Source organism: Oratosquilla oratoria, chromosome 27 (genome assembly GCF_046742065.1).
Source record: "Oratosquilla oratoria isolate Oo_2021 chromosome 27, ASM4674206v1, whole genome shotgun sequence".
NCBI lineage: Eukaryota > Metazoa > Arthropoda > Malacostraca > Stomatopoda > Squillidae > Oratosquilla > Oratosquilla oratoria.
In genome coordinates, this window is record NC_134803.1 from 31,601,695 (window position 1) to 31,626,280 (window position 24,586).

At 39.9% G+C, this 24,586-nt stretch overlaps 1 protein-coding gene across 6 annotated transcripts; it reads left to right on the forward strand.

Moving 5' to 3' along the window:
- Nucleotides 1-569: 569 nt before the first annotated feature.
- On the forward strand, nt 570-19,167 carry Sil1 (Sil1 nucleotide exchange factor). Of its 6 annotated transcripts, none has more exons than XM_076210410.1 (9): nt 581-676; nt 3,114-3,280; nt 3,609-3,813; nt 5,141-5,424; nt 8,533-8,755; nt 13,408-13,580; nt 14,527-14,679; nt 15,634-15,867; nt 18,515-19,025. In XM_076210410.1, exons 3-9 carry the CDS (start codon nt 3,612-3,614, stop codon nt 18,728-18,730), a joined length of 1,485 nt encoding a protein of 494 aa, XP_076066525.1. In that variant the 5' UTR covers nt 581-676; nt 3,114-3,280; nt 3,609-3,611; the 3' UTR covers nt 18,731-19,025. The 6 variants fall into 6 exon arrangements, with proteins under 6 accessions (XP_076066526.1, XP_076066525.1, XP_076066522.1 ...); XM_076210409.1 differs by having other exon boundaries at nt 605-759; XM_076210411.1 differs by lacking the exon at nt 3,114-3,280 and having other exon boundaries at nt 570-676.
- Nucleotides 19,168-24,586: the final 5,419 nt, after the last annotated feature.

Genomic DNA, 24,586 nt, shown 5'->3' on the forward strand with positions numbered 1-24,586 from the left:
CAAAAACTTCAATTTTCTTCAGAACGTCTTCTAAGCCGTCCGTTCGTTGAAGTGTGTGTGTGTGTGTGTGTGTGATTCACTATGGTCTTGGATCACGTGTTGGACTCGTAATCGACAGCTATTTCCCTCCCGGAAGAGAGTTCAGAGCTCATACATGACCTACTTGTTGAAGATAGTGTTACTGTCAATGATACTACATAGATTCATATACACTTGCATACATTGCGTGTATGCGTTTGTGTGTATGTATAAGCAAATTTACCGCAGGAGAAGGAGGAAGAATCGTAATCGACCACTGCATTGTTTAATCTATAGTTTAAGTGAGTAACATGCATATCAAATATATGACAACCCAGTAATATGTGATTTTTATCTCTTACTGGGAGCACTGGACAGGTGAAAATCAGCTGCGTGTACATATATTCTATTTATTATTATTATTCATGCATCAAATGCTATGAATAAAGTATTTCTAGCTTACATGCCTTCCTAGTACAACACGCTGTATTGTAAATCCCCAAAGAAAACGTAATGGGAAGTTTCGTAAAGGTGACGTCAGTGTTTACGTCTGACGTCATAAGCAGACGAAAAGTAAGGAGAAAAGGACACGTATGCTAGACCGGACGCTTATAATATATACATTGGTAGCAGTGATTGTACCACTCGTAGGTTCTTTGTAAGTGGTGTAATAAACTTGTGTGTGAATATTTTCTAAGAACAATCGGCCAAGAAGTTTTAATAGTAATGGTACAGCAATTGGTAAGGAAAATAGTTGAAATAATTCTTGTGGAGTTATAGTAATAGTGATTAGATCATTAGTAGTGTTAGTTTTGTTTCCTACATTAGTGTTATGTATAAGTTGTGTTATGTTGCAATTGAAACACATCTGTGTGCTAGTGATGCATTTTTTGTAGTATCTTTAGAATGTCTTTGTGCAGGAGTGGTTTTGGGAGTATCTGTAAATGTGTTTTGGCTCTGTATTGGTTTGTCACTGTTCATCCATACATTAGAGTGTGGTGCATGCGAAATGGACCCATGTATAGCACATATTGCACTGGATTGTTATATGCAAGTAATTTATGGGTTTTGTGCAGATAGGATGTCAAAGACCTTGGGGTATTCATGAGCGACGATGCAACTTTCTCACACCACATAAATAAAATGATAGAAGCAGGAAGAAACTTGAGTGGGTGGGTGCTTAGAACTTTTAATTCTAGAGATGGGCAGTGCCTAAAGACCCTATGGAAGTGTCTGGTAGTCCCAAGGCTCGAGTACTGCTGCCAGCTATGGTCCCCATACAAAATACAAGAAATAGCCAACCTAGAGGCTATCCAGCGTTCCTTCACTGTAAAAATTCAGGGAGTACAGCACCTAAACTACTGGGATAGACTGAGCCAGTTAAAACTGTACTCTCTGCAGAGGAGAAGGGAACGCTATATAATCATCTATGTGTGGAAAATCCTGGAGGGCAGAGTACCTAATGTGGGAATAGTGGCAAACTACCATCCGAGAAAGGGAAGACTATGCTACATAAAGGGTACTGTAGGCTCCATACAAAGAGTGAAGACAATAAAACACAACTCTTTCACTCACAATGGACCTCGTTTGTTCAACTGCCTCCCAAGAGATCTCCGGGATCAGACAGATATTAGCCCGGAGTGTTTCAAGAGAAAGCTGGACAAATGGCTGGATGGGTTACCAGACCATCCACCAATACCAGGATACCCCTACAGCCACCACAACACCCTGCCAGAAGCAGTACAGAACCAAGGACAACTTGGAACGTGCGGAAGCCGACTTCAGCCGTGTCATTAACAGACAAAATTACCGAAAGTATACCGAAAGTAAGTATATGAATCCAAGTAGTGTCACTGACAGTCACAGTGACACTATCTTCAGCTAGTAGGATTTGGTGAGGAAGACTGGGTGACCCCCTCTCATGAAAAAAAAGAGAGGGGAAGTTAGATTGGTAGGTAGTGTGAGAGAGAAAAATGAGTTTCTGATCTTTATACGAAAACAGGCACTGGCTCCTTGGGGGCATCAGTGTGGAGGTAAGAATTGAGAAATACTTTAAGGTATGGTTACACTAGTTGACGAAAAACTTGCAGTCCAGCTTTTGCACTTGTTCATCCTATAATAAGTGGTTTCATGTAAATCCAGCCTTACTGTGTAGAGAAATTCCCATCCACCATGTAAAAGGAGCTACAGAAGGCCCTACCCTCTATCCAGAATGACTTGTCATCTCTCTAAAATGCATTTGCAACCGCTGCTACAGTGGTCTGAGTTTGAATCCAGCCCAGGGCTGAAACAATATCAGTATCACTGTGCTGTGAATTGTTACTCCAACTCTTGTGTTGTAAATATGAATACTCTTAACATATATCTTCATTTTCTTTCCTTTGGATCTATTCTGAGGTGTGGACTACAGTGGTATTGCATTAAGTGTTTAGGTTCATGTAAGTTCTTGGTCTTCCAGTGGTCCTCAGTCTTCTCCCAGATAGTATTGTTACCTCTTACAAACACATTGAGGGATGCATATGCTAATATTGAATGGTTGTGTGCAATAAATATTTTTGTGCATTGTAGTTTATTTGTAAGGATGAGTGGTTGAGTAGGTTACTGGATGGATGTGTTGTAGGGTGTCAAGGATAGGTTATATATGCTTGAATATTATGATGTTAGGGCTGTTTTCTTGTTATTTCCTCTGTGCTGTGATTGAGGGATCTGATATAAGGGTTCATTGGTTTCAAAGGCTATAGGATAGAACTGTGTGCCAGTGATTCTCATGTACTACTCTGTGTAGTCAATTTCAACTTTTGAGTAGAGATGTACTATTGGAATTGTTTTGAAGAAACCACAAATGATTATTATTGGGGTTTTGCTTTGCATTGTTGGTAGGTCTTTTCTATTTGTTTCTGAATTGCCGGCACCAAGTTGTGGAAGTATAGGTAAGTGTAGTTCTTAAAAGTTGTTTATGCAATGTGATGAGTTTTTCTGTTGTATTTGAAATAACAGGTTTGGGGGTGGATTAGGAAGTTTGTTTGAATTTCATAGTTTTGGTGATGGAGAAATGCTTTGTTTGCTGAAACTGATAATCTTATTATTTGGTTTAGTGTTACAAACTCCATATCTTAGAGGAGGCCAGGATGGTGACTCCTTATGGGGGACTTCTTGAAGCAGGGATTATAAAGTGGTATACCCATATTAAAAACTTGCCTGCAAGGCAGGGTTTAAACTACCTCCACACCCTCCACTACAAGTGGTGACATTCACTTAGCCAGTAAGCATAATTTTATATATTTATAAAACACATTACTTCTGATAAAGCTATAAATAGATATTTGGATTTAATGACACTTGAACATTTACTTTTTTATTGTGACTGTGTAACTCCCAGCTCTCTTTAGTCAATTGATTCCCTATAGTTCCATTATCACAGATTTCATATATGTATATTATGTATGATTATAGTAATTAGATTACTTAGATTACAAATTAGTTTCATTATCATATGTCTTTCATTTGTGTATATAATGCATGATTAGTAATAGATCAAATAATAATAGAATGATTAACATTGTGGTAACAATTTATTTTTCTTTCATCAGACAATGAAGTATGCAGTTGCTGTTCTGGTCCTTCTACTTATGGGAGGACTGTACAGAGTGAGGGCCTCCACTGGAATAGTGCTTGTGGATAGTGATGATCCAGAAGATGGAAAGGTGGAGGAGGAATTGGAAAATACAAAAGATAAGAAATTTGATATCTCAAAGGTATTCCTTCCAACACAAGACTGGCAGGCTGTTCAGCCAGGTAAATTCTTATATATCCTCTCATCTGTATTTCTGTGAGATATGGACATTAAATGCTGACTTTAAAAAGTGTCTCAGTGTCTTTGGTACTAAGTGCCTTTGGAGAATAATGGGGTATCACTGGAATGACTTTATGTCATACCAGAGACTGTACTGGGAGACTCAGTCTAGGCCAGTTACCAGCATAGTTCATAAGTGCCAACTCTGGCTATATGGGCATATGACATGCTTCCTTGATGTTCATCTCACTCACAGGGTTGTCCCCACAAGAGAAAACCCTTGATGGAGGAGACAAAGGGGATGCCTACAGAATTCATGGCTGGAGCAAGTTGATCAAAACTGTCAAGAGTTGTTTGGAGTGGGAAGGGTGTCTGGATGGGAACTTGCTTGGAGAGACTGTAGGGACTGGTACCAGCATGTGAGTGAAGCAGTGTGCTCCCTGGTGTATACCTCCAATTGATGATGATGATGTACTTGAGATTCTTATGTAAATGAATATTATATATATGTGTGTGTTGTATGTTTGTGTGAGTGTACATATATAAAAAATATATCATCCTACCCCATATAAAGGAGATGGCTGAGTCAAAGTACACACTTGCACCAAAACACATAATTGGGTTGGTCTGTCCCCTGTCATGCTGCTTGGGTCATTTACAGTGCAGAACATAGCTCTTCCACACCCTATTCATCCAAAGCTCTTTTCACTTCATCCATCTTATTCTAGGTCTTCATCTCAAGCTCACTTCACTTCAGTTTTCCACACTCTTGGCTAGTTGTTCCTCATTCATTTCTTCCATGCTCAAAGCCCCACAACACTCTGATCTACCTGACAGCTTTCTTCCAGTACTCATTCTTCGTCTTGCCACATTTCCCAATCTATTCTTGAAAATTCTTTTATACTTCTCAAACAATTTATCTAAAAATATTCATGAGTTTTATTTGATGGGTATGTGTAAAAAGTTTATTTATTTTGTACATGTTCGGCATGGGCTTGGGATAGCTTCTATTAGGAAGAAGTATTGGAAGGAAGGTGCAAGGGTACTGTCCTCTTTATGTGAAAAACCAGGAATGAAAGAGAGGGAGATAGTTGAAGAGAAGTGATATAGTAAATAAAGTGAATTTCTGAGCCTGATTTGGAAACCAGGTACTAGCTCTTTGGCTTTGGTGCTGCAGGTTGGTTTGTTCTCTTGCACAAGGACAGTGTCAAACTCTGTGAAGTGATGGTTTCATCTTCAGGTTTTCTCCAATTTTTCACTGGTAGAGAGACTGGGGAGGGAAGACACAGCATTTCCTGCAGAGTTTAACATTTGTTAATTTAATTTCAGATCAGACACTATTGCCAGGGCTTCATGTTCGTATGAATTTAGAGACAGGAGTCAAGGAAGCCAAGTTAATGGATGGAGATGATGGGTCAAAGTACTACCAGTATCTTCGCAACTTGGAACATACAGGTCACACAGGTGTCTACAAAGCATCAGTACCCTCCCCTGTAGTGTCACAATCTGAGGAGGATGAACATACAGAAGAATGGGCCACACAGTCACACCCAGAAATTATGCGTGAGGATATTTTGGAAGCTTTGAAAAATATTAAGAGTGATGAAGGAAAGGTGAGTTCATATTTATTATGCCTTAGAAATGTGATATAATGGATGTTAATTTTTCAGTAACGGCCAGAATTCTGGCTTTCTTATAATTTAGTATATACATATACTAAGTTCTTTTCCCCCTTACAAGGGAAGCAGCTAAAGTCAAAGGCATAAATCCACTCTCACCCATTTCATCCCCTAATACTCCACTCCCATTCACCATTCATCCCTCCTCCTTTTTTGGCTCCTCCTGGATGACAGGTCATCCCTGCATCTCACCCACTGCCCTGGGTTAGAAGCAATGCAGCAAGGCCACTTCATTTAATCTGTGACCCTCCTCTCCATCCCCTCATGCAGAAAAAGAGAAGACAGGGAGAAATCCCTTTGGGCTGCATCAGAATATCATTCACACATACTCCCTAACCCCCACCCACTCCCTTCCATGCATCACAGCATCATCCACACACAACCATTCTCCACTCACCCCTATCTTCTGTCTTCTCCCTTCCTTCCTCAACAGATATCCCCTTTTTCCCAATGCCCCTTTTACCCCATCTATCCATCTCATCCTTGGTCGTCCCCTCATGTTCACTCCTCCACCTCTGCCTTCCACTCCTCTTTTACTAATTTTTCTTTACTCACTCTTTCCATATGTCCAAACCATCCTAATACTCTTTCATCAACCCTACCTCCCAACTCCTTTTCCATCCCCGCTCTCCTTCTCACCTGCTCATTTCTCATCCTATCCAGCCTAGTAATCCCTACCATACTTCTCAGGCATTTCATCTCAAACACATTTAAACTCTTTCTCTCTTATGTTCCATGTTTCTGCCCCATACAGTGCTGTTGGCACAATCACCCCTTTATACAATCTCCTCTTAGCATCCATTCCCAAATGTCTATTTCTCATTACACTTTTTAATCCCCCAAGGCATTTACTTGCTTCTCTCAATCTACATTCTACCTCCACCTTCACTCCCTTTCCTGTCACATTTGCCCCCAAGTATCTAAAGCTATCCACTTCCTCCAGCCTCTCTCCCTTAATATTTACTTCCAATTTGCTGCCATCCTCTCCCCTTGTACATCTCATCACCTTACTTTTACTCACATTTATCTTCAACTTCCTTCTTTTGCACACTTTCCCCAATTCCATCACTAACTTCCTTAATCCCTCCTCTGATCCTGCTACAAGCACAGTGTCATCAGCAAACAACAACTGGCTCATCTCCCATTTTTCTTCATTTTCTTTAAACATCTACAATCCATGGCCCATTACCCTTGTATTTACCTCTTGCACCACCCCATCCATGTATAAATTGAACAGCCATGGTGACATGACACATCCCTAGCAAAGTCTCACCTTTACCTCAAACCACTCACTCTCTCCATTTCTAATTCTAACACAGGCTCTGCCACTCTCATAAAATTCGACTGCTCTTAACAGCTTTCCTCCTATCCCATATATCTGCAATACCTCCCACAGTGCCTTCATGTCTATCCTGTCATAAGCCTTTTCCAAATCCACAAAGGCTCAAAAAGCAACATCCTTACCTTTTCCTAAAGCTTTCTCACATATTTGCCATACCACAAATATCTGATCCATTCAACTCCTACCTGTCCTAAACCCACATTGTTCCTCACCAATTATTCCCTATGTCCCTCTCCTAATCCAAAACCCTCCCATAAGCCTTCCCAACTACACTCAACAAACTGGTCCCTCTGAAAGTACTACACTCACACTTGTCCCCTTTTCCCATGTAGAACTATACAGGCACTCCTCCAGTCCTGTGGCACTCTACCCTATTTTAAATAAAAATTAAACATCACCACCAGCCAGCCCACCATCACTGTACCTCCCTTTTTTTTAGACACTCTGCATGACACCCATCTAACTCAGGTGCCTCACCTGCTCTCATCATCTTAATAACTGCTTTCACCTCATCTTCCCTTATTTCTCCTCCATTTTCCTCATTTTCCTCATTCATCACTGTCATCTAGGAGGTGCTAAGATGGGAGGGAGGGTGGAGGGGTGTGGAGTGTTTTCGGGGAAGAAATGGGTGGGAATGTTTTTGTGCCTTGTCCTTTTTGGCTACCCCCCTGGTAAGGGGGAAAAAAGCCTTGGTATATGTATGTATGTATGTATGTATCACTGTCATTTTCTTAGTGCCTCCCACTGCAACTACCTTTCCCTCCCTATCCTCCTTCACATTTAACAACTCCCTAAAACACTGCCCACCTTCCTCTCACTGCCTTCTCTTCCATTATCATCTCTCCATCTGCACATTTTACCTTTTCTTCTCTATTTGATTTGTCTCCCCTCCCTCTCTTAATTTCTTTCCAAAACATCTTTTTATTACTTTTAAAATTTTCTGTCATACTCTTCCCCCATTTCACATCTGCTTTCCTTTATGCCTCCCTTATCTTACACTTTACTTCTCTTTTCTTTGTACCTCTCATATAATTCTCTTGTCCTATTTTGCAACCAATCAGTGAATGCTTGTTTCATCTCTTCTACAACCTTCTTTGCTTCCTCATCCCACCACTCCCAACCCTTCCTTCTATTTTCTCCCATTCCCCTTGTTTTAATTATTCACAACTATTCTCCACTCACACCTACTGCCTACCCTCTCCCCTCTCTGCTCAACAGATCTTCCTCTTTTTATCCAAGGCCCCCTTCACCCCATCCAAGGATTTTATTCTTGGTTTTCCTTTAAAGTTCACTCCATCCACCTCTACCTTCCACACTTTTCACTAGTCTTTCTTCACTCATTCTTTCCATATGTCCAAACCATCCCAGCATTCTTAGATCAACCCTATCTGCCGGCTCCCTTTCCACCTCCACTCTCTTCTTCGCCTGATTTTTCACACAAACCATCCTTGTAACCCCCACCATACTTCTCAAACACTTCATCTCAAAAGTATATAAATTTTTCCTTTCTTCTTCCTGTACAATTCTCTACCCCATACAGTGTCATATATTGTTATGACAGCCATTAACTTTATTGTATTAGAAAATTTGCTGATTTTGTGTTACTTTGCATTGTCTACCTGATAAAGAATATATTTTTTTCTGTGAAAAGATAGCATTATGAGAAGCATTAATTCAACTATTACAAATATAATTTTCAGACACCAGAGAATCACGATGCAAAGAAAAAATTCCGTAGTTATAAGGAATTAGAAAAGGAGTTTGATGAACTGAATATGGTGATTGAAACTGACATAGATATTATGAAGAGGCTGTTGTCACAGTATCACAAGGCCAAACAGGATTCAGAAAAGGTCATTGTCTTAGAAGATTTAGAATATTTAGTTCATCAGTATGACAGTGCTGTAGAACTTGTTCATTTTGGTGAGTATCATGTGGTGGTGTGTCTTACTGAATACTAGCTTCATTTTCCTTCAGGAAACCTTTCTGTATATATATCTAATATATATATATATGTATATATAGTATGTGTGTGTGTTGAGTTGAATTGACTGCTGCTTGAGCTTGAATATGTTTCTTGCAAGACATACATGCATACATACATTTTCCCCCCTTACAAGAGAAGTAGCCAAAGTTAAAGGCATAAATCCACTCCCACCCACTTCATCCCCACATTCTCCACTCCCATTCACCACCTCTCCCTCCCTTTTTTCTTTGCTCCTCTTGGATGACGGATCATCCCTACATCTCTCACACTGCCCTGGGTCAGAAGTAATGTAGCAGAACACTGCAAGGCTGCTTCATTTAATTAGCAACCCCCATCTCCATCCCCTCATGCAGAAAAAGAAGGTGGGGAGAAATCCCTTCAGGCTGCATCAAAATATCATAAATACATACTCACTCCCTTCCATGCATCACAACATCATCCATACACAACCATTCTCCACTCACCCTTATCTTCTGGTTTTTCCCTTCCTTCCTCAACAGACATTCCCCTCTATCCCAGTGCCCCTTTTACCCCATCCATCCATCCATCCCATCCTTGGTCACCCCCTCATGATCACACACCCCACCTCTGCCTTCCACACCTCTTTTACTAATCTTTCTTCACTCATTCTTTCCATGTGTCCAGACTATCCCAATACACTTTCATCAACCCTATCTCCAAACTCTCTTTCCACTCCAGCTCTCCTCCTCACCTCTTCATTTCTCACTCTGTCCAGCTTAATAACTCCTACCATAGTTCTCAGGCATTTCATCTCAAACATGTTTAAACTCTTTTTTTTATGTTCCATGTTTCTGCCCCAAACAGTCCTTTTGGCACAATCACCCCTTTATACAATCTCCTCTTAGCATCCATTCCCAAATGTCTATATCTCGCAATTTTTAATCCCCCAATGCATTGCTAAAACTCAATCTTTTTAACTGTGTATGAAGTTTTGACGGTTGAATTAAGGAACTTGTCTTGTGGTGAGACAATGCACAGTCAAGGGTTTGAGTCCCAGTGGTAGAGTAGTTTAATTTATCTTCTTTGGAGAGTCAAAATAAAAGATTACCATGGTGCATGAATGTGAATTATGACATTTTGCTCTACTTAGAGTATTTTCAAGTACAGAATAATGAACAAGAAAGACAAGATACACAAAGCTACAAGTGATTGGGGGAGATCTTTAACATTATATGTACACACCAAAAGGTCTCTTCCCCCTTATCCTAACTTTTGCCTATATTTGCTGTCAGCATTCTTATTACACAACCTCCTAGATTCTGCCACCAGCTGCCTTAGTCTATCCTCTGACTCAGCTACAAACACATTGTCATCCTCAGACAACTTGCTCACCTTCCACTTCCCTCTTTCATACTTTTTCATTTCATACACAATTGAAACTCATTTAATACCTCACCCATCTTAGTACCTCATAGATGAAGGGTCACCCTGTTCCCACAACACTGCAGTTGATTTTATTATTTTTGACAGTGGTAGAGAGAAAATTTTTTGTTTTATGTTGAGATACAGTATTGAGGAACAAGTGTATTTGTGTAATTGTAGTATAAAGAAAAGGAAGTATACTTATTGGTCCTCTCTCTTTTTCTCCATCTGTCATTCCTACTTTTAAATTCACTTTATGATGTTAGTGTAATGGTGGAATATATTTTATTAAACAACTGTTAGATTCTTAAATTCTTTATTTACATACATACATATACCAAGGCTTTTTCCCCCTTCCAAGGGAGGTAGCCAAAAAGGGAAAGGCATAAAAACACTCCCACCCATTTCATCCCTAAATACACTCCACACCCCTCCCACCCTCCCTCTCATCTGAGCACCTCCTGGATGACGGGTCATCCCTGCACCCTGCCCACCGCCCTGGGTCAGAAGCAGTGTCGCAAGACACAGCACGTCCACAGCAAGGCCGCTTCATTTAATTGGCGACCCCCCCCTCTCCGTCCCCCCTTGCATATAAGGAGAGGACGGGGAGAAATCCCTTCGGGCTGCGTCAAAATTTACTCACACATACTACACCCCCCCACCCCCCGCCCATTCCTCCTCATGCAATCACAACATCATCCATATACAACCATTCTCCACTCATCTCTGTCTTCCGTCCTCTCCCTTCCTTCCTCAACAGACATTCCCCTCTTCCCCAAAGCCCCCTTCACCCCATCCATCCACCTCATCCTAGGACGTCCCCTCATGTTCACTCCCTCCACATCTGCCTTCCATACCTCTTTTACTAGTCTTTCTTCACTCATTCTTTCCATGTGTCCAAACCATCCTAATATTCTTTCATCAACCCTATCTCCCAAATCCTTTTCCACCCCTGTTCTCCTCCTCACCTCCTCATTTCTCACTCTATCCAGCCTAGTAACCCCCACCATACTTCTCAGACACCTCATCTCAAACACATTCAAACTCCTTCTCTCTCTTCTTCTCTTATGTTCCACGTTTCTGCCCCATACAGTGCTGTTGGCACAATCACTCCTTCATACAGTCTCCTCTTCGCATCCATTCCCAAATGTCTATTCCTCATTACACTCTTTAATCCACCAAGGCATTTACTCGCTTCTCTCAATCTACATTCTACCTCCACCTTCACTCCACCTTTTCCTGCTACACTTGCACCCAAATATCTAAAACTATCCACTTCCTCCAGTCGCTCTCCCTTAATGTTCACTTCCAGTCTACTGCCACTTTCACCCCTTGTACATCTCATCACCTTACTTTTACCCACATTTATCTTTAGCTTTCTTCTATCACATACTCTCCCAAACTCTGCCACCAGCTTCCTCAATCCCTCCTCTGACCCTGCCACAAGCGCAGTGTCGTCCGCAAACAACAGCTGGCTCACCTCCCACTTTTCTCCATTTTCTTTAACCATCTCCAATCCCTGACCCACTACCCTAGCATTCACCTCTCGCACCACCCCATCCATGTATAAGTTGAACAGCCAGGGCGACATAACGCATCCTTGACGAAGTCCCACCTTTACTTCAAACCACTCACTCTCTCCATTTCTAATCCTGACACAAGCTCTACTACTCTCATAAAAACTCTTGACAGCTCCCAAAAGCTTTCCTCCTATCCCATAAATCTGCATAACCTCCCACAGTGCTTTTCTGTCTACCCTATCATAAGCCTTTTCGTATGCACTTTAAACTATTACAAACATATATAACTTCAATGGACACAATAATCTTGGACTAGAGTCCAATATTTTTATAAATTCAATAATACCTGATTTTAAGTAGCATAAGCACTGAATGTGTCAGCACTAAATTTGAATCACCAGTCTCTTCAAATCGTAATACACTTACAAAAATTAAAAACAAGATTTCATCCCCCTAATCTGTGCGATCGTATACCTACTTACTAATACGGATGGGCAACTCTAGGCCTCTATCCATTTCACTATCTCTAAATTCGTACCCAGGTTGCAGTGAGCAACATAGGCCACACTGTGGTATTCCTGATTTTACCTCTAATATGTATTTGAAATGTTTGTGTGTGGGCCTGGACTTGGGGCTTTGGCTCTCTGACCAATCAATTGGGTGGTAATGTGCATGCCATATTGATACGCATTGTAATATATATCATTCTAAGACCACTACCCAAATATTTCATATACATATATGCACAGAGAAAGTAAGAGGAGAGAGAAAAAAAAAGAAAATACAAGACGAAAACTCGCTCACCTGTTCAGTGGTGATGCACAAGCCATAAACTCCCCCCCCCCCCCATGCTAGCTTACCATGACCGATGCCCAATTCCTTACTCTGGCTATGAATTGATATTCCCAATTCTGTATGTATCTACATACCTAAGCTGATTTAATTCAGTTGTGGTGTTTATAGCAATATATATATATATATATATATATATATATATATATATATATATATATATATATATATATATATATATATATATATATATATATATCTAACTCTGGTGTGATGGAAACTAATCAGTTTTTTAACTTTTTGCTTGAATGCAGAATTTTAGTAAAGGGTTAAGGTGTGGGCCCATCTTTTTTATTTTGGATGAGGGCATCACCTGCACTAGGCATGGCTTTTCACACAGAAACATGAAAGGTGTTGTAGAGTTGGAGAGAAGGGTCTTGTTGCTGATAGGAGTAAGTCACCCTGGTAGCCTTCATCAAGTTGGAGCTATGATTGAATTGATTCCCGATATGCTACATAAGCCTACAAATACATAAATATATGAAAGAAACAAAATTTTTGGCATGACATTAGTTTGGACTGCATTATTATGTAGGCTATTCCATAAGTTGATACATCTTCAGACATCTATCTATATACAAAGAGCTTTTTCCTCCTTATAAGGGAGATAGCCATCTTCAGACATATGATCTTCATTTTGTTTCCATGACTATGTGACACCTTACATAAACCAAGATCTCTCTCTCAATTTTGTCCTCTCCTTTTAATGACCTGAACCACATGATCATATCACTTCTTTCTCTTTTAATGATGACAGGTCCAGACCTACAAATCTGTGATCATATAGTCTCAACTGTTTTACATTTTGTAATATTGTTTCCAATTTTTTCCAGGTGTAATAAATTCCATTGTCAAGCCAGCAATAAATGACTCCAATCCCTCTATCCGTAAAGGAGCACTTCATTTGATTGGTTCAGCTATGCAAAGTAATCCAATTGTCCAGATAGCAGCATTAGAAGCAGACATGCTTTCGTATATTCTGCGTATTCTTGCTCTTGATGCAGAGGTATGTGGCCATTCTTTGGGGATATGCCTAACTCTTGTTAATTTCATTGTCTGACATTGCATTTCAGCACAGGTTTTCTTAGTCATACCAAAATTATATCATTCTGCATCTTGTTGACCTTTTTTTATGTAAAAGATTCAAAGAATGGTACCCCTAGGTCTCTTAATCTAACACTCGCCAATCATCACTTGTGTGGATGTCCTGGGCCCAAATGTTTGCACAGTTGGCAGTTGGTGAATGTTAGATTAAGAGAACTAGGTGTATGTGGGATGAGGAGCATGGGAGGGAACAGAAGGATAAGCAAAAAATGGTGGAAGGAAGAGGTGAAGGTGGTGGTGGAAGAAAAGATGTTAGCATATGAAGATTGATTGCAAAGTAGAACTAGGGAAACATATGAAAGATGCAAAAGAAAGAAGCAAAACACAAGGTGATGGAGGCAAAGGGGAGAACAAATGTAAGGTGGGGTAGGTGTTTGGTAGATGATTTTGAAAAGATTAAAAAAAATGTTTTGGAAGGAAGTGAAAAGGGTGAGAGGTTAAGTCAAGTAGAGAGGAAAAGTAAAGGGTGCAAACTGACAGATGCTAAAGGAAGTGAAGGTAGTAAGGGGAAAATGGACAGTATTTTGGGAATTTCTTGAGTGAACGAGGTGGGAGAGTTGTTATGTAATGAAATGGTGGGGAAAGGTGGTAGGTGACCAGCTTCAGATATTGGGTCCTGCTGTGGAGGTGCTGTGTCTTGTTGCATTGGTTCTAACCTGAGCAGTAGGCAGGGGACAAGGATGACCCATCATCCACAAGGAGCAAAGATAGAAGAGACAACAAATGGGTGAAACATGTATGCCTTGCCTAGGCCACCCTGTTATGTGGGGAAAAGGGCCTTTTAATATATATATTTATATATATTTGTATTTATTGAATTTAATTATTTGTAATATTTTTCTATACAGATCAATGTCAGATCAAGGGCAGTATTTGCATTATCCTGTTTAGTTCGTGGCTTCCCATATGGTCAACAGCTTCTTGTAAAAAGTGGGGGCCTTGATGTCCTCAAAAAGACTTTTGATGTAGCAGATTGGAAAAGCCATTCTCTACAACTCAAGGTTTGTATATATGGTTAATTTATTTTATACTTATATACATATGCATATAGATATAGATAGCTGTACATTTAATGGAGGCACTGGACAAAATCTAGTGGATCAAAATAGATTTCTGAGTCCCCAGCCCCCCCAATATACAATCACAGCATATCAAGAACCCATTTTCACAATCTTTTGTAAGTATGATATTAAATTGCAGTGAATATGTTGACTTTATTATATTCATTAGACCAGTGCCCCTTTTGTCAGTTAAATCAAGAGATGGGTGTTCCCAAAGCCTCCTTCACCCCATTCATCCATCTCATTCTCAATCTTTCCTTCAAGTTCACACCATCCACCTCCACTTTCCACATTCTTTTTGCTAGTCTTTCTTCACTCATTCTATCCATATGCACAAACCATTCTAGAAATCTTTGATCAACCCTATCAGTCAGTTTCCTTTCCACCCATGCTGTCCTCTTCATCTCCACATTTCTCAGTCCATCCTTGTAACTACCACTATGATTCTTAAATACTTCATTTGAATTCCTCCCTTCTGCCTTTCATACAGTGTTGTGGAGCTAATCACTCCTTCATACAGTCTTTTCTTTATATAGGGAAAGTAGATTAAGTAGATCATTTACATTTAATCTATCTACATATCAAGGGCCTTTTCCCCCTTATAAGGGAGGTAGCCAAGTCAAAGGCATGTAAAAAGATTAATTAATTAAACTGCTGTCCAGATACTTTTGATACACCATTACTGTACTGTTTTCGATAATTTTATTACTGTATTAGTCATCAAGATTTTGATTACATTATTTAATAGTTTATAAGTTTTCACTTTACTTTGGAATTTGAAAATTAAGATTATTTAGACTTCATGGGGGATGCCTATGTTTTTTTTTATATTGTAATATTTGTCTTTCTTTATTAACAGAAATTTGTAATTTCCTTAATGCTTTATTCTTCCAGGTTATCACCCTTTTGCGTGACCTCATGACGGAACTAAGTGATGCTGAAGGTGAAAAAGCTAGACAGTTAGAAAATATTCATTTAGGACAGGAGCTTGTAAATATGGGATGGTGTCCTCTTATCCCAAATCTTCTTGCATCAGCCTCCTTTGATAAGAGAGATCGTCGTTATGATCTTGGTGCAGCCATAAAGAAAGAATTTCCCCTTCGGCCTGATCATGACATGGTAGAAAAGGTAAATGAATAGTCCTGTTCTATGATGAAGTTATTATGTAAATAATTATTGCAATAAGAGACCAATGATGGGTACTACCTTGTGGTAATCCTGTGAGATACATACATATACGAAAGGCTTTCCTCCCCCTTACATGGGGGGTAGCCAAAAGACAAGGCATGGAAACCACTCCCACCCATTCCATCTCCTACATACTCCACTCCCCTCTACCCTCTTCCCTCCCTCTTATCTTGGCACCTCCTGGATGACAGGTCATCCCCGTGACTGTCCCCATGAGTAGTGGTCTAGGAGGGGAAATGCATTGTGCAGTTTGAGTCATCAGCTCTGTGAGATAGATATTGTAGAAAAATCATCTGTTATCCATCCTAAAAACTCAACACCCTCTACACCACATGGAGGTGGAACCCTGAGGAGCAAGCATTCATTCCCAAATACCTATTAGTGGTATGTTGGGGTGAGTCATACTATTAATGGAAAATATTTCTTAGAATTCAGTTTTTGAGGTGATAGGAATCACAATGGTTGCAAAATCGACTTCAACTATATAGTTAAGTGTGGCATCCACCTCAAGGTTTTCCATTTAGGGCACGTATGTATTTTGAGGATTTGAAAATATTTTTTATTTTGTATGGGTCACCCCCTATATAGGGGCAACCCATACTGGGTGTGGTGTGACATGTACAATTTAATTGACACCACATATTGCATCTAAAATATAATTTCATTGAACTTAACAACACATGTTTGAAGAAATAAAAAAAAAAAATCAGTTTCACTGATTTCTCAGGCACAAATTTCCATGTAGTATGTTATTTCATCATTATCTCACTTTTTGTAATGTTTTATCACTTATTAAAAAAAAAAAAAAGATTGCACATTCAAAATTTACCTATATGGGTCACCCTCATATGCATGGCCCCAGACAATAAACATTTCTTCCTTCACACCTCAATGAGCCAATTTCTTTTGTTTGGACACTATTTTCACTCAGAACCATGTTAATATGGCTATTCTCACTATTCAAATGTATACCAAATGAATCACAACATATTAACAATCATGGAACACTATATCAGTAACATGAAAAATTATATTGGACCTTCGAAAACAGAATGATCTGGTAACCAAAACAAAAGAACAGGCACCAAATCAAAATGGTGAAGCTGTGGGGCATCTTGATCTACTATCTCAGAGAGCATGATATCATCATATGAGTAATAGTTTTTTCTCAGGAGCAATAGTGTGTGCTGCCCTCATATATGACTTATCCTCACATTACCCTACTCATCACACACTATTTCTACTTTGTAACTCACCATCACAGCCACCCATTCATAAACCATTATACCCTATATTAGACCAGTCATACTCCAGTCACCTCTTCCTTTATACTGGAGACCCAGCACTCCACATAGAAGCTCAACAACACTGCCGCCTGGTGTCTATTGACTGAACTGCATAAATCCAATATGGCTGCCCTCAGCCAAATGACAATAAATGAACACTCCAACACACTACATGTGACCTACCTCAGATATCAGCAACATTCTCCAGGTGGGCCCATAAGTCACTCAAGGAAGATAGTGTGTTGTGTAGGTAATTGTATGGGGCATTGTATAATGAGGTGCTCTGTGTCTCTGTGGTGGCTGCCTCTAGGGTATTTTAGATCTGGCCAGTCCTATTCTGTATTGGTAAGGTTTTAATGCTGGATGGTGTCCTGAATGCAATTGTGGCAGTGTGGTTCTTACTTCATGAGGGAGGGACTTTTCTGTGGGGATGATGTCTTGGAGTTGTTGATGGAGAATTGAGTATGGTGATCTGGCCAGAAATGCTTGTTTAGTGATCTAAGTGGGGATGTTTTGTGTGGTACAGGTGGCAGGTTGTTGTATATGTTTGAGTAGTGGTATTTTCTCAGCAAAGGGATTTGAATGTAATGCAGTTTAAAATTTAAAAATTTGTTTGATGGACACCTAATTTTTTTTTTCAATGGTCTATGATTGTAATTCCTCATAACTCATTGTGTTAGAAATCATTAGTCAAAACCTACGTTGCATTTAGGCTGAAGTATTTTAGATTGATGTTTGAGATATCAGAGCCTTCTGCATGTTTTTTATTTATTCATTTATTTATTTATGTATTTATTTACCATTCCACATCTTTGTTGGAGAAAGTGGGAGGGTGGCCACTGTGTCTAGTTTGATTTTTCATATCTCTCTCTTGTTACTTTCTTATTTACTGGAGTTGTGGATTTCAAACTTGTTTTGGAGTATTTGTTGATTATATTCCATTGCTGTTTTTATGATGGTATTTTTCCTCATGGGTAGGGGGTGGATTCATTTTTAGTTTTCAATGCCTTTTATTGTTCCCCACATTTGTTTATTTGTTTTTTCATCTATTGTATTTTTCTCAATTTTCTTTCTATTTGTTTATTAGTTTTGTGATGCTTTTATTTTGTTGATATATCTCTTTCTTTTCTTGTTCTTTGAGTTTTTGTTTGCTTTTTACTTTCTCTTTTTCTTGAGGTGGTTTCCTCTGGTGTGTAGCTGCCCACAAGGATAAAAGAGCTAGTAAACCAAAGATGATGGCAACAACAATAAGAAGATTACCTCTAACGAATTAAGTGATTGATGACCATTTCCTTTCACAGGTTGTTGAAGCAATGGTGACCTTAAGGGGTGTGTGTGGTTCATCTTTTCATGAAGCAGTTCCCCTTCTGCAGAAACTAGCCTATATGTATGATGATTTGGCATATAAAGAGAAGGTACAAATGGACGATGATGATGATGATGGTGTATTTCAAGGCATCTCAAGTAAAACCTCGGATCTTCTCAAGACTCTTGTAACACACAAAACTGAACTTTAACTTTTAGTTTAGTATTTATTTTTGGAAATAATTGTGTATAGCATTATCTGTGTTAATAGTTCTTGTTTTGTATGTCTGCACATACATTGCCTTCATGATTGTTATTATAAAACCAAGTTTGGTACTTGGTTAAGTTATTTACATCCCATCTTTTCATGAATGTTGTGCTTGTCTGTTTCTGGATATGTGTATTTAAGTACTAGTACTAATTATTTTGCTACATTGTATTTTCATCTATTATGCACAGATAATAGAATATACCAAAGAATGTTTTTTATCTCTGAAGTTTGATTTTTCTAAAAGTCACCTTAACATATGCAGAATATGTTCCCTGAATTTCACATAAAACCTTGACATCACTTATGATCTTACATTTGTGACATATTATGAAAGCTTGTTTCAGACTTATTTGAGGAATGAAATTCTTTGAATCATTATAATGATCAATCAATCCATTGCCTCTGGTCTCCCTTCCAGAAAACCTGCAGCGTTCAAGTAACTAGGAACAGTCTCCAATAATATTATGATAACAATAATGATAGTGATGATATATATACTAAAACACCCCTTCCGTCTTATAAGGAGGGTAACCAAGTCAGAGTATATAGAAACTCCACATCCATCCATAAACTTGTTTTATATGGAGATGAAGTGGTTTGTCTGTTTTTAATATGGATATTACATGAACTCTTTTCCAGATAGCTGGAATTTTATTATGCAACCAGGAGTGTTTTAAGATATCAATTCCATTTTGCTATTAGGCCAAGGTACTGAAGGTTCAAGATCCACCTCAGATCACTTACTCTCTCCATTCCATTGCATTACTTGATAATGATTTTAATCCACTCGTTGCACAGAATTCCAACTATGCGGAAAAGAACTCATGCAATACCCATATTAAAGCCAAACAAACCACGTGAAAACTCTACATCATACAGACTAATATCATTGTTGTCCACCATATCCAAGCCTATGAAAAGATTAGTAAAAAGAAATGCAACAAAATTACTCGCCTATCCAAGCTAATATGGATTCAGAGAAGGCCACTCCATCATACAGCTCACAAACATCACCCAACAAGTGCTGGAGGGATTCAACAAGAATACCTCAGAAATCCACCAGAAACAATGGTTGTGGCAGTTGTAGGCATAAACAAGGCTTTGGTAAAGTTCCCGGACACAATATCACAAAAGACAGAGACATATTCTCAACAAGGACAAGAAATAGCTAACTAACTTCTTAGCAGGGAGACAGTGCAGAGTAACCCAAAACAAAAAAAAATCTGGGAAAATATACTGTACAGTGGAGACTTCAAAGGAGCAATACCCTCTCCCAACTTCAGATCCAGAACTTAACAACAGTGCACTCACTTATACAGATGACCTGACAATTATAATCTAGCACAGAAACTACAAAATAGCATCTAAAACACATAGTCCTACCAAGATAAACTAGATGAATGGCTCAGAAATGATGAAATGGAAACCTCACCCCAGAAATCTTCAATAACATTGCTCATTGCAGACAACCATGAATAAAAAAAACACCTTACAGTGGAATTAAGTGGCCAAACCCTTCTGTTGGATAAGAACCTTAAAATTCTAGGCATCGCTCTTGATACTTGCAGGGCCTTCAGACCTCACATCAAAGATCTGACAGTGAAAGTCAACAAGAAAGTAAACCTAAAATCCTTTACAAGCATGGGTTTTAGACAACTGAATGAAACTAATTACTCCCTTCAAGCAATTCAGAAGAATTGCACTTTATTACACTTCCTCAGCATGGTTCCCAACAATATGATAAATATAGACACTTTACAAACTATGCAAAATAAAGCATTGAGAGTAATAATAAGATGCACTAAAGCCATTTTGAGGGTACACCTGTACAGTGGAACCCCTCCATTCGTCCGCCTCTCTACTTGTACAACTCTTTATTCATCCAACTTGTTCAAGTAAAATTCAACTTGTGATTTGTACGCTTGCCCCGCAATTCGGACAGTGTCACCTTGTTACTAGCTGTGCCATGTGGTCACTTCAGCTCAGTCTCGTGCTAACTTCCGTACGCTATGCATCATCCACGCAGGCTTTGGATGATGTGCTAACTTTGTGCTAATTTATTGCTATTTTTTGTTATTTTTATTAAAAATAGTGCGGCCATGGGTCCAAAAAAGATAAGTGATTCAACCAAGCCTAAAAGGGTCTGGAATGGATTAATCCAATTTACATTATATCTAATGGGAAAAAATTATTCGCCATTTGTACAAATCGCTATTAGAACAGCCTCCTGGAATGGATTGTGTATAAGTAGCTAGGTTCCACTGTACACAGAAACCAAAATCCTCTCCATAAAATGTTGTACAGATGTGAAAAGTACATTGCTCCATGCCAGAGCCTTTAACCCCATTCACCCATGTTATTGTATTGTATAAACACTACCAGCTGAGTGTAGAAAAAAATTATGGAAAACAGAACAGTAGCTCACTGCACAAACATAAATTACAACCTATCACAGAGTACATCCACACAGGGACATCAGCCCCACAGAAAAATCCCTCTCAAGAGAAGGACCACAGTGGCATTCTTGTGTTCATTGTTTAGGAGTGGCTTATTATTTATGGAAGAAGGGCAGTTTAATATTCCTTGGTGTTCGTCCCACCTTTAAAATAATTTTGTTTTAGTGATTAGCGATGATTCACCCACATTAAGGATGGGATATTTTCTTGATGTGGTGTGGCCACATATTTCTTTCAGGCCATTGTAGAAGTTCTATGTATCCTTCCTGTCTGCAGAACATTGGATTTCTTCAGCTTTTTTTATACTTGGAAAGAAACCTTGCATCTAATGCAGCTTTTTGTGGATAATGCTTTGAATACTCCTCAGTGTGTGTTTCTTGGGTCATCTGTATACAAAATGTTTATCCTCTAGTACATACATACATATACCAAGGCTTTTTCCCCCTTCCAAGGGAGGTAGCCAAAAAGGGAAAGGCATAAAAACACTCCCACCCATTTCATCCCCAAATACACTCCACACCCCTCCCACCCTTCCTCTCATCTGAGCACCTCCTGGATGACGGGTCATCCCTGCACCCCGCCCACCGCCCTGGGTCAGAAGCAGTGTCGCAAGACACAGTACATCCACAGCAAGGCCGCTTCATTTAATCGGCGACCCCCCCTCTCCGTCCCCCTTTGCATATAAGGAGAGGACGGGGAGAAATCCCTTCGGGCTGCGTCAAAATTTACTCACACATACTACCCCACCCCCCCACCCCCCCGCCCATTTCTCCTCATGCAGTCACAACATCATCCATATACAACCATTCTCCACTCACCTCTGTCTTCCGTCCTCTCCCTTCCTTCCTCAACAGACATTCCCCTCTTCCCCAAAGCCCCCTTCACCCCATCCATCCACCTCATCCTAGGACGTCCCCTCATGTTCACTCCCTCCACATCTGCCTTCCATACCTCTTTTACTAGTCTTTCTTCACTCATTCTTTCCATGTGTCCAAACCATCCTAATATTCTTTCATCAACCCTCTCCCAAATCCTTTTTCACCCCTGTTCTCCTCCTCACCTCCTCATTTCTCACTCTATCTAGCCTAGTAACCCCCGCCATACTTCTCAGACACCTCATCTCAAACACATTCAAACTCCTTCTCTCTTCTTCTCTTATGTTCCACGTTTCTGCCCCATACAGTGCTGTTGGCACAATCACTCCTTCATACAGTCTCCTCTTCGCATCCATTCCCAAATGTCTATTTCTCATTACACTCTTTAAACCACCAAGGCATTTACTCGCTTCTCTCAATCCCTCCTCCTCTAGTAGCTCCTTTATTTGATCCACCAAGGCATTTACTTGCTTCTCTCAATCTACATTCTACCTCCACCCTCACTCCTCCCTTTCCTGCCACATTTGCACCCAAGTATCTAAAACTATCCACTTCCTCCAGTCTCTCACCCTTAATGCTCACTTCCAGCCTGCTGTCACTCTCTCCCCTTGTACATCTCATCACCTTACTTTTGCCCACATTTATCTTCAGCTTCCTTCTTTCACACACCTCCTCAAACTCTGTCACTAACTTCCTCAATCCCTCCTCTGATCCTGCTACAAGCACAGTAAATGCCTTGGTGGATTAAAAAGTGTAATGAGAAATAGACATCTGGGAATGGATGCTAAGAGGAGGTTATATGAAGGAGTGATTGTGCCAACAGCACTGCACGGGGCAGAAACATGGAACATAAGAGAGGAAGAGAGAAGGAGTTTGAATGTGTTTGAGATGAAATGTCTGAGAAGTATGATAGGGGTTACTAGGCTAGATAGAGTGAGAAATGAGGAGGTGAGGAGAACAGGGGTGGAAAGGGAGCTGGGAGATAGGGTTGATGAAAGAGTATTAGGATGGTTTGGACACATGGAAAGAATGAGTGTGGAAGGCAGAGATGGGAGGAATGAATATGAGGGGGCATCCTAGGATGAGATGGATGGATGGGGTGAAAGGGGCATTAAAAAAGAGAGGAATGTCTGTTGAGGAAGGACGGGAGAGGACAGAAAATAGGGGTGAATAGAGAAGGGTTGTGTATGGATGATGCTGTGATGCATGAGGGGGAGTGGATGGGGGATAGGGGGTGAGGAAGTATGTATGAGAAAAAATTTGATGCAGCCTGAAGGGATTTCTCCCTGTCTTCTCCTTTTCTGCATGAGGGGACGGAGAGGGTGGGGTTGCCGAATTTATGAAGCGGCCTTGCTGTGGATGTGCTGTGTCTTGCGACACTGCTTCTGACCCAGGGCAGTGGACAGGATGCAGGGATGACCCGTCATCCAGGAGGTGCCAAGATAAGAGGGAGGGAGGAGAGTGGAGTGGAATATGTGGGGAATGGAATGGGTGGGAGTGGTTTCTATGCCTTTTTTCTTTTTGGCTACCCCCGTGTAAGGGGGAGAATCCTTTGGTATATCTATGTATGTACGTAGCTCCTTTATGTTTATGCATTTTCTAACCCATCTTTGTGTTTCCTGGTGGAATGCCCTAGACACTCCATGACTGTTGTATAGTCTCAAAGTAAGCTGATACCATGTCCGTGTTCTCCAGAGTGAATGATTCTAAGCATTCTCCCAAGGTGTTGGCAAAGGATTGTTTGATGCTGTTGGTCTTTAGACTGTTGATATTTAACCATTTAGATGTTTAAGCACTCTGTTGACATCTCTTGGGCTGGGTGTGAATATTGAGCTTGAAAGTAAGTAAAGATCTTTCTGACATTTGGCACCCCACATGGCTTTGGTGATATGTATCCAGCCAGTCTCTTTTTGCTAACAGTAATAAAGTCAATTAGATACCAATGCTTGGATCTAGAATGTTTACAAGATGTTCTTTTACAGATAGGGAATTGATAGACTGTATTTATAATTAAAAGGTTATGGTCTGCACAAGTCCACAAAAATAGTAGCCCACTGCTGTTGCAGCTACTAATACCATGTTTCCCAATCACTCATTTCTAGTAGATGCACTCAAATTCAACTCTGACATTGAAACTGCAGAGAACAATGAGTTTGTATACACTGGGGACAGTTGTGATATGACATTCAGGTTTTTGTAAAAGTTGTTCTCAATTGGGTATTTCCATCCCTATGAAAGGGGAAGCTCCATTGTCATCAAATGATCATTTATTCCTCCAGGGCAGGGATGGGCAACTTTTTTAAGCATGTCTGACAAAATTGGCCAATCTTTGATGAAAAAAGTTTCTCACATACCAGCTGACATTGCTTGGAACTTATTATTATGTACTATGTTGTAAGTAGTGGGGGTACCTTAAAAAACAAAAACAAAAAAAAAACAGGAGTGGTAAAATCATAGAATATTATA

What these genes read in the sequence shown, in the direction of transcription:
- Sil1 (XM_076210406.1), top strand. Translation starts at nt 1,683, where the DNA reads ATGGCTGGATGGGTTACCAGACCATCCACCAATACCAGGATACCCCTA. An exon ending in TTACCGAAAGTATACCGAAA is followed by an intron (nt 1,845 to 3,608) that starts GTAAGTATATGA and finishes TTCTTTCATCAG; the next exon opens with ACAATGAAGTATGCAGTTGC. An exon ending in GCCATTCTCTACAACTCAAG is followed by an intron (nt 14,680 to 15,633) that starts GTTTGTATATAT and finishes TTATTCTTCCAG; the next exon opens with GTTATCACCCTTTTGCGTGA.